Consider the following 9,727-nt stretch of genomic DNA (forward strand, 5'->3'; position numbering starts at 1 on the left):
TGTGGCATTATTTCTGAGGGCTCTGTTCTGTTCCATTGGTTTATATCTCTGTTTTGGTACCAGTACCATGCTGTTTTGGTTACTGTAGCCTTGTAGTATAGTTTGAAGTCAGGTAGTGTGATGCCTCCAGCTTTGTTCTTTTGGCTTAGGATTGACTTGGCGATGCGGGCTCTTTTTTGGTTCCATATGAACTTTAAAGTAGTTTTTTCCAATTCTGTGAAGAAAGTCATTGGTAGCTTGATGGGGATGGCATTGAATCTATAAATTACCTTGGGCAATATGGCCATTTTCACGATATTGATTCTTCCTATCCACGAGCATGGAATATTCTTCCATTTGTTTGTATCCTCTTTTATTTCATTGAGTAGTGGTTTGTAGTTCTCCTTGGAGAGGTCCTTCACATCCCTTGTAAGTTGGGTTCCTAGGTATTTTATTCTCTTTGAAGCAATTGTGAGTGGGAGTTCACTCATGATTTGGCTCTCTGTTTGTCTGTTATTGGTGTATAAGAATGCTTGTGATTTTCGTGCATTGATTTTGTATCCTGAGACTTTGCTGAAGTTGCCTATCAGCTTAAGGAGATTTTGGGCTGAGACGATGGGGTTTTCTAGATATACAATCATGTCATCTGCAAACAGGGACAATTTGACTTCCTCTTTTCCTAATTGAATACCCTTTATTTCCTTCTCCTGCCTGATTGCCCTGGCCAGGACTTCCAACACTATGTTGAATAGGAGTGGTGAGAGAGGGCATCCCTGTCTTGTGCCCATTTTCAAAGGGAATTCTTCCTGTTTTTGTCCATTCAGTATGATATTGGCTGTGGGTTTGTCATAGATAGCTCTTATTATTTTGAGATACATCCCATCAATACCTAATTTCTTGAGAGTTTTTAGCATGAAGCGTTGTTGAATTTTTTCAAAGGCCTTTTCTGTATCTATTGAGATAATCGTATGGTTTTTGTCACTGGTTCTGTTTATATGCTGGATTACATTTATTGATATGTGTATGTTGAACCAGCCTTGCATCCCAGGGATGAAGCCCACTTGATTATGGTGGATAAGCTTTTTGATGTGCTGCTGGATTTGGTTTGCCAGTATTTTATTGAGGATTTTTGCATCAATGTTCATCAAGGATATTGGTCTAAAATTCTCTTTTTTTGTGTGTCTCTGGCAGGCTTTGGTATCAGGATGATGCTGGCCTCATAAAATGAGTTAGGGAGGATTCCCTCTTTTTCAATTGATTGGAATAGTTTCAGAAGGAATGGTACCAGCTCCTCCTTGTACCTCTGGTAGAATTCGGCTCTGAATCCATTGGTCTTGGACTTTTTTTGTTGATAAGCTATTAATTATTGCCTCAATTTCAGAGCCTGTTATTGGTCTATTCAGGGATTCAACTTCTTCCTGGTTTAGTCTTGGGAGAGTGTATGTGTCGAGGAATTTATCCATTTCTTCTAGATTTTCTAGTTTATTTGCATAGAGGTGTTTGTAGTATTCTCTGATGGTAGTTTGTATTTCTGTGGGATCGGTGGTGATATCCCCTTTGTCATTTTTTATTGCGTCTATTTGATTCTTCTTTCTTTTCTTCTTTATTAGTCTTGCTAGCCGTCTATCAATTTTGTTGAACTTTTCAAAAAACCAGCTCCTGGATGCATTGATTTTTTGAAAGGTTTTTTGTGCCTCTATTTCCTTCAGTTCTGCTCTGATCTCAGTTATTTCTTGCCTTCTGCTAGCTTTTGAATGTGTTTGCTCTTGCTTCTCTAGTTCTTTTAATCGTGATGTTAGGGTGTCAATTTTAGATCTTTTCTGCTTTCTCTTGTGGGCATTTAGTGCTATAAATTTCCCTCTACACACTGCTTTGAATGTGTCCCAGAGATTCTGGTATGTTGTATCTTTGTTCTCGTTGGTTTCAAAGAACATCTTTATTTCTGCCTTCATTTCATTATGTACCCAGTAGTCATTCAGGAGCAGGTTGTTCAGTTTCCATGTAGTTGAGCAGTTTTGAGTGAGTTTCTTAATCCTGAGTTCTAGTTTGATTGCACTGTGGTCTGAGAGACAGTTTGTTATAATTTCTGTTCTTTTACATTTGCTGAGGAGTGCTTTACTTCCAACTTTGTAGTCAATTTTGCAATAGGTGTGGTGTGGTGCTGAAAAGAATGTATATTCTGTTGATTTGGGGTGGAGAGTTCTGTAGATGTCTATTAGGTCCACTTTGTTTAGAGCTGAGTTCAATTCCTGGATATCCTTGTTAACTTTCTGTCTCGTTGATCTGTCTAATGTTGACAGTGGGGTGTTAAAGTCTCCCATTATTATTGTGTGGGAGTCTTAAGTCTTTTTGTAGGTCACTAAGGACTTGCTTTATGAATCTGGGTGCTCCTGTATTGGGTGCATATATATTTAGGATAGTTAGCTCTTCTTGTTGAATTGATCCCTTTACCATTATGTAATGGTCTTCTTTGTCTCTTTTGATCTTTGTTGGTTTGAAGTCTGTTTTATCAGAGACTAGGATTGCAACCTCTGCCTTTTTTTGTTTTCCATTTGCTTGGTAGATCTTCCTCCATCCCTTTATTTTGAGCCTATGTGTGTCTCTGCACGTGAGATGGGTCTCCTGAATACAGCACACTGATGGGTCTTGACTCTTTATCCAATTTGCCAGTCTGTGTCTTTTAATTGGAGCATTTAGCCCATTTACATTTAAGGTTAATATTGTTATGTGTGAATTTGATCCTGTCATTATGATGTTAGCTGGTTATTTTGCTCGTTAGTTGATGCAGTTTCTTCCTAGCCTTGATGGTCTTTACAATTTGGCATGTTTTTGCAGTGGCTGGTACCAGTTGTTCCTTTCCATGTTTAGTGCTTCCTTCAGGAGCTCTTTTAGGGCAGGCCTGGTGATAACAAAATCTCTCAGCATTTGTTTCTCTGTAAAGTATTTTATTTCTCCTTCACTTATGAAGCTTAGTTTGGCTGGATATGAAATTCTGGGTTGAAAATTCTTTTCTTCAACAATGTTGAATATTGGCCCCCACTCTCTTCTGGCTTGTAGAGTTTCTGCCGAGAGATCAGCTGTTAGTCTGATGGGCTTCCCTTTGTGGGTAACCCGACCTTTCTCTCTGGCTGCCCTTAACATTTTTTCCTTCATTTCAACTTTGGTGAATCTGACAATTGTGTGTCTTGGAGTTGCTCTTCTCAAGGAGTATCTTTGTGGCATTCTCTGTATTTCCTGAATTTGAATGTTGGCCTGCCTTGCTAGATTGGGGAAGTTCTGCTGGATAATATCTTGCACAGTGTTTTCCAACTTGGTTCCTTTCTCCCCGTCGCTTTCAGGTACACCAATCAGACGTAGATTTGGTCTTTCACATAGTCCCATGTTTCTTGGAGGCTTTGTTTGTTTCTTTTTATTCTTTTTTCTCTAAACTTCCCTTCTCGCTTCATTTCATTCATTTCATCTTCCATCGCTGATACCCTTTCTTCCAGTTGATCGCATCGGCTACTGAGGCTTGTGCATTTGTCATGTAGTTCTCGTGCCGTGGTTTTCAGCTCCATCAGGTCCTTTAAGGACTTCTCTGCATTGGTTATTCTAGTTAGCCATTTGTCTAATTTTTTTCAAGGTTTTTAACTTCTTTGCCATGGGTTCGGACTTCTTCCTTTAGCTCAGAGTAGTTTGATCTTCTGAAGCCTTCTTCTCTCAACTCGTCAAAGTCGTTCTCTGTCCACCTTTGTTCTGTTGCTGGTGAGGAGCTGCGTTCCTTTGCAGGAGGAGAGGCACTCTGATTTTTAGAGTTTCCGGTTTTTCCGCTCTGTTTTTTCCCCATCTTTGTGGTTTTATCTACCTTTGGTCTTTGACGATGGTGATGTACAGATGGGTTTTTGGTATGGATGTCTTTTCTGTTTGTTAGTTTTCTTTCTAACAGGACCCTCAGCTGCAGGTCTGTTGGAGTTTGCCGGAGGTCCACTCCAGACCCTGTTTGCCTGGGTATCAGCAGCGGTGGCTGCAGAACAGCGGATTTTGGTGAGCCTCAAGTGCTGCTGCCTGATTTTTCTTCTGGAATTTTTGTCTCAGAGGAGTACCCGGCCATGTGAGGTGTCAGTCCGCCCCTACTGGGGGGTGCCTCCCAGTTAGGCTACTCGGGGGTCAAGGACCCACTTGAGGAGGCAGTCTGCCCGTTCTCAGATCTCAAGCTGCATGCTGGGAGAACCACTACTCTCTTCAAAGCTGTCTGACAGGGACATTTAAGTCTGCAGAGGTTACTGCTGCCTTTTGTTTGTCTGTGCCCTGCCCCCAGAGGTGGAGCCTACAGAGGCAGGCAGCCCTCCTTGAGCTGCGGTGGGCTCCACTGAGTTTGAGCTTCCGGGCGGCTTTGTTTACCACTCAAGCCTTGGCAAAGGTGGGCACCCCTCCCCCAGCCTTGCTGCTTCCTTGCAGTTTGATCTCAGACTGCTGTGCTAGCAATGAGCGAGGGTCCGTGGGCATAGGACCCTCTGAGCCAGGTGCGGTATATAATCTCCTGGTTTGCCGTTTGTTAAGCCCATTGGAAAAGCACGGTATTAGGGTGGGAGTGACCTGATTTTCCAGGTGCCGTCTGTCACCCCTTTCTTTGACTAGGAAAGGGAATTCCCTGACCCCTTGTGCTTCCCAGGTGAGGCGATGCCTCACCCTGCTTTGGCTCATGCACGGTGTGCTGCACCCACTGTCCTGCACCCCACTGTCCGGCACTCCCCAGTGAGATGAACCCAGTACCTCAGTTGGAAATGCAGAAATCACCCATCTGCTGCATCATTTATGCTGGGAGCTGTTCCTATTTGGCCATCTTGGCTCCGCCCTTCCCCATTCTTATGTCATCCCTTTTTAAAAATAAATTATTTTGAAATAATTTTAGACCCATAAGAACTTTCAAATAGCATGGAGAATTCCCTTATACCCTTTACTCAACTTTTCCAATGATCATATCTTATGTAACTTTAATACATTATCAAAGTGACATTGATACAATCCACATAGATAATTTATTGATGAGCTTTATTCTTTTGTGGTGATGACTTTCATTCTAGCTTTATTAACTATCAACTAAATGAATAAATATGACTCATTATCAAATAAAAGTATTGTTTTTTAAATGTTTTTGTCCCCTCTTCTTTTTACCTTCTAAAATTAACTTTTTATGCATACTCTTCTCATCTCTTCAACTAGCATATCAGTTCTCTGAGTGCAAGGAACTTGCTCGTGCATCTCTTTCACAGTAGATAACATCTTCGTTCAATATCAGGATGAGCTATTCTGTATTTCATGAAGAAACTGCAATGTTGATGACTATCCCATTAAGTTGCTAAGAATGGTAACTACCGTAAGAAGCTGGTGTCATGTTGGCTGTTTCTGGCTATGGTAAAATGTCATTGAGGAGGAATGTCTTTGATACAAAATGGAAATTGTTAGGAAGGGCATCTGATCAGACTATATAATGCAGTGTGGGGAGCTGCTTGGCTTTTTGAATTGCTACCACCATATTTGATGCCTCTAAGAACCTCATCCTTTGTCCCAGGTAGCCCTCTCCAGTGCCTTTTAGGATTAATTCCCTGAGATAATGGATGGGTGCCTGCCACTAAATTTACAGGTTTATAACTCAGTTCTTTATGATTGTCAATATCGAATGGAAACTCCTAGAAGGTCAATAAGTAGGGTAAGCCTAGTCTGACATTGCCAATTGATCCATGGGCTTGTTGCCCAGAGTGAGCAGGAATTTAGGGAGGAATATGAATGAAGGCATAGTCAAGGATATTCTCTTCTCCATGCATAGGAGGGGGACATTATAAAAGAGAGGTTCGTAACAAAATGTTAATGGTAAAATGGTAAAAACTGTTAATGGTAAAATGATAAAAATTACAAAATGGTAAAATTGAGTGTTGCAATGTGGCAAGGACATGGAGCTAAAAGTCGGGAAACTTAGGCTTTTATTCAGCTTTACCATTGATTCCTATGATTATAGGAAAATCACATAACCTCTGTGGGTGAGGTATGCAAAATATAAAATGGGGTAGTGGGGCAATATGTGTGTTAAAATCAACACAGTGTTTTGTAAAATGGATCTGAATATTGCTTACATCAGAACTTACATAGTATGTTAAAATGCTGATTCCTGGGCCTCACCCCTTACCTACTCAATCAGAATCTACAGGCATAGGAGCTGAGACTCTTCATTTTAAACAAGGACCTCAGGTGATTTCTATGTACACTAAAGTGTAGGAATATCTAGATTTGGTCACACATAAAACTTCTAGATTTAGAATGCTATAATTCTAATAAACATTTACTAAATGCTACAGATATTACTTAGAAGGCAGAATTTGATCTTTGTGTTATTGGTAATCAGTCTGGCCCACACATTTTTTCTTTTCAAATAACATCTTTGGGCTTTTAGGAAGCACAGAAATATTGGGAGTCCACCCAAACAGGTCCAACAGGATGGTGTTTTTATGAATTATCCATGGTCTAGGGTCTTTTCCTAATTATTGTACCAACAGAAATTTGATCAAATCTTAGTTTTACCTTAGAATTTAAATGAAAAATCAGATTAAATAGTGTATGCCACAAAAAAGATGGTTTTCTAGAGACTGGATTTCTCATGTGCCCCAAATAAATTTCTCTCCTTTGAACAATCAGGATGGCCAATGACCACTCCTGTCCTTCTGAAACCTGTGTCTCCAAGCACACACTGTCAAGGGCCTTTCTTCTGATGTGTTAGATACCACCTGTTGAGTAATAATCAAGCTACTTTTTCTACTTTTGGCCAGAGAACAAGTCTGTCTCTTGCCAACACTTATTAATTTTTTAGTCAAACTGTAAAGGTCTTTCCATAGTACCAGAAGTCTCCAATAACAGTACTCACAGGATATAATTCCAAAAATAAACTCTTACAAGGGTTGGGGCCCTATAGATGCCAATGTGGGAGACATCCAAGGATATTTATTTTTAAAACTAACTTTTCATTTTGAAATGATTTAATAAAAAATTTTGGAAAAATAGTATAGCTCCCACATATTCTTTGTCCAGCTTTCCCAAATGATAATATCTTATACAGCCATAGTCTACTGTCAAAATCAAGAAACTGACATTAGCACAACATTATCAACTTAACTACAGATGCTATTTCATCTGTCATTTCCACAAAGGATATTAATAAAGAATTAACAGAGGCATCTTAAAAGCTAGGACACACTTTGCAGTCACTTTCTATTACAGTTACAGGCAACAGTATAGACAGCACCATATATTGGATAGAGGAGGGGTTTTGGAGCTAAATACGTAAGAATTCAATTCCAGACTGCACTGGGTACTGGTTGGGTGATCTTGGACAAACTACTTAGTTTATTTGAACTTTAGTTTCCTTATCTGAAACATGCGGATGATAAGGCTTGTTGTAGTGGGTTGATGTGAGGATTACATGAGAATGATCAAATGATGAGGATTAAGTGAAAAGCAAGGGTCTGATACTAATATGACTTCAATAAATTGCAATAAATTGTCCTTAAGTGCACAAATTTCTAGTTATGTTACTATAACCCCAAGAAATATGGAAGCACAGAATGTTAGAACTGGAAGAAGAATTAGGTATTTCATAGTTAATCTTCTTCCTTCAGGAAGTTGAGGATTATCAAGATTACGAAATGAGCAAATTTACACAGCCAGCTAGTGGCAACCCAGGACCTGAACTCGGGTCTTCTACATCTGCTATTGTACTATTACCTGTAGGTCTTTGTATATGGGAAAACTTTGCCTCAACCCTCTTAGATTAAAAAGTGCATGGCAGCTGCAGACTGGCAAATTCAAGTTGGGGAAGTGCCGTGCAGATAAGAAGGATGGGTGGCAGAGTGAAATAAAATGTCTTCCTTGATACTGTATCTCAGCACTTACCCGATATTAAACTTTTGTTCTATCTGCAGGGATTGCAAATTTTTATCCTGTACACTGTTAGAACAAAAATCTTCCAGAGTGAAGCTTCCAAAGTGTTGATGTCGCTATCGTCTATTGGGAGAAGGAAGTCATTGCCTTCAGTGACGCGGCCGAGGCTGCGTATAAAGATGTATAATTTCCTCAGGTCATTGCCAACCTTACATGAACGCTTTAGGCTACTGGAAACCTCTCTGAGTAGTGAGGAAATCACACTCTCTGAAAGTGACAAAGCAAAGGAAAGCATCTAGACAGTAAAACTTACCTGTTGCGGTCTTTTTAATCACCTCGTTTGAGTTTTATCTGTTTCTCTCCTTTATTTCCCAGTCCTGTCAGAAAGTCTTCCTCAATGTATTTTGCTCAGGATTAAGAATTAGATAAAACCTGTTTATTATTATTCGGGATAATGGACTTGGTAGTTTTTCTATTTTTCAATAGATTTGTACTTGAATAAGGTGAAGAATTTCACACAACATACGAGTACCATTGTTCCCTATATCGTTAAATCTTTGTGACAGACTTTGACAAAAATGTAGAACCTATAACAAATTCTTTTACAAGTTACTAAAAAGGACACAAAGAGAAAAATTTACATTCCAGAACAAAATGACTCCTGATGAACAGTGTGTGGGGATTTGCTTGTATGTATTAAACTTTTGACCTCTGAATATTTTACAGTTGTATGTGCTTGTGCTTTTATTTCCAATGAAGAATTTGGCACCAATTCAACCTTTGAAAAGCGATATTTTTTTCTGTTTAAGAAAAAGAGTATGTTTTGTGACCAGGAGAATTGGCTCTGTAAGAAATGGGCAGCAAGACGGGTTAGTTTGTTACTAAATGGATATTTCCTTCCAGTTCTTAATATATCTGCTCTTTCACTGAAGTGGCACTGAGACCCCCAAAATGAGAAGTTAGTCATAATCATCGTTTATGGCTTTTAAAAGATTTAACTGCTCATGGAAAGTCAAACACTTGAATTACGAATGGCTTCCTCATTAAAACAAAATGGCCTCTGTTTAGGTGGTGAGCATTCCCACTGGACTTGGGATATATTGTCTTTAAATTGCTGTTTTCTGTTTTGCCATAAACGAGACAGCTGCTGTCAGTGCACAGAATTCAGAGATTAAGCAATGTCATGTGGGCTTGGCACTCCCTAAAGAATGTGTGTTTTCTAGAGAAATAGTTGTAAAAGGCTTTTGGGTTCCTGGGCAAGCCAGCAAGAGCCTATATTTACAGGAGAACAGAAAAAAGTAAAGGGAAGAGAATAAAGAATAAAAGCAGCTCTCAAAAGCCAGTGTTCTTAGTGGCATCATAGGGCTGCATCTAAACAGTAGCTGGGCACAGGGAAAATGATAAGATGTGGTTGACTCAAAATTTGTATTCAGATGAAAATTAACCTTAGGTAAGGGCCAATTTAAATGTTAAAAAAAAAAAAAAAATCAAAGAGCCATATTTAGCCTGAGGGTAAGTGTACCTGTTTCCCTTTGTAATTATAGTTGTTTTCTTTGCACTTTTTTCAGCACTTTTGGGGCATAGTAACTAAAATTCCATAAAATGTTGCTGAAATATCTGTACTATAAATGTGCAAGCTCCACATGCAATTGTGGTGACTAATTCAGGTGGACATGGATATTCCTCTGTCTACCCTGAAATGAATCCTACCACTAGGAAATAATTCCTTTGATTTAAATCATTGTCTCATGCACCGGTCAGCAATTTTCAGTTTAATGATAGAAACCCAACTCAAATTAGGTTAAAGGTGAAGGTAATTTAATGGATCGGTTAATGTAAA

At 39.3% G+C, this 9,727-nt stretch overlaps 1 protein-coding gene across 2 annotated transcripts in view; it reads left to right on the top strand.

The window, feature by feature from the left end:
* ADGRG7 (adhesion G protein-coupled receptor G7) overlaps positions 1-8,659 on the top strand; it is a 73,929-nt gene extending 65,270 nt beyond the window's left edge. Inside the window, exon 16 of one of the 2 annotated variants that reach the window (XM_055259360.2) lies at positions 7,929-8,659. In XM_055259360.2, coding sequence (XP_055115335.2) covers positions 7,929-8,186 — 258 coding nt within the window. In that variant the 3' untranslated portion in view covers positions 8,187-8,659. The remainder of the gene's footprint in view (positions 1-7,928) is intronic. The other variant, XM_055259361.2, reaches the window with a different exon arrangement.
* Positions 8,660-9,727: the final 1,068 nt, after the last annotated feature.

Source organism: Symphalangus syndactylus, chromosome 21 (assembly GCF_028878055.3).
Source record: "Symphalangus syndactylus isolate Jambi chromosome 21, NHGRI_mSymSyn1-v2.1_pri, whole genome shotgun sequence".
NCBI lineage: Eukaryota > Metazoa > Chordata > Mammalia > Primates > Hylobatidae > Symphalangus > Symphalangus syndactylus.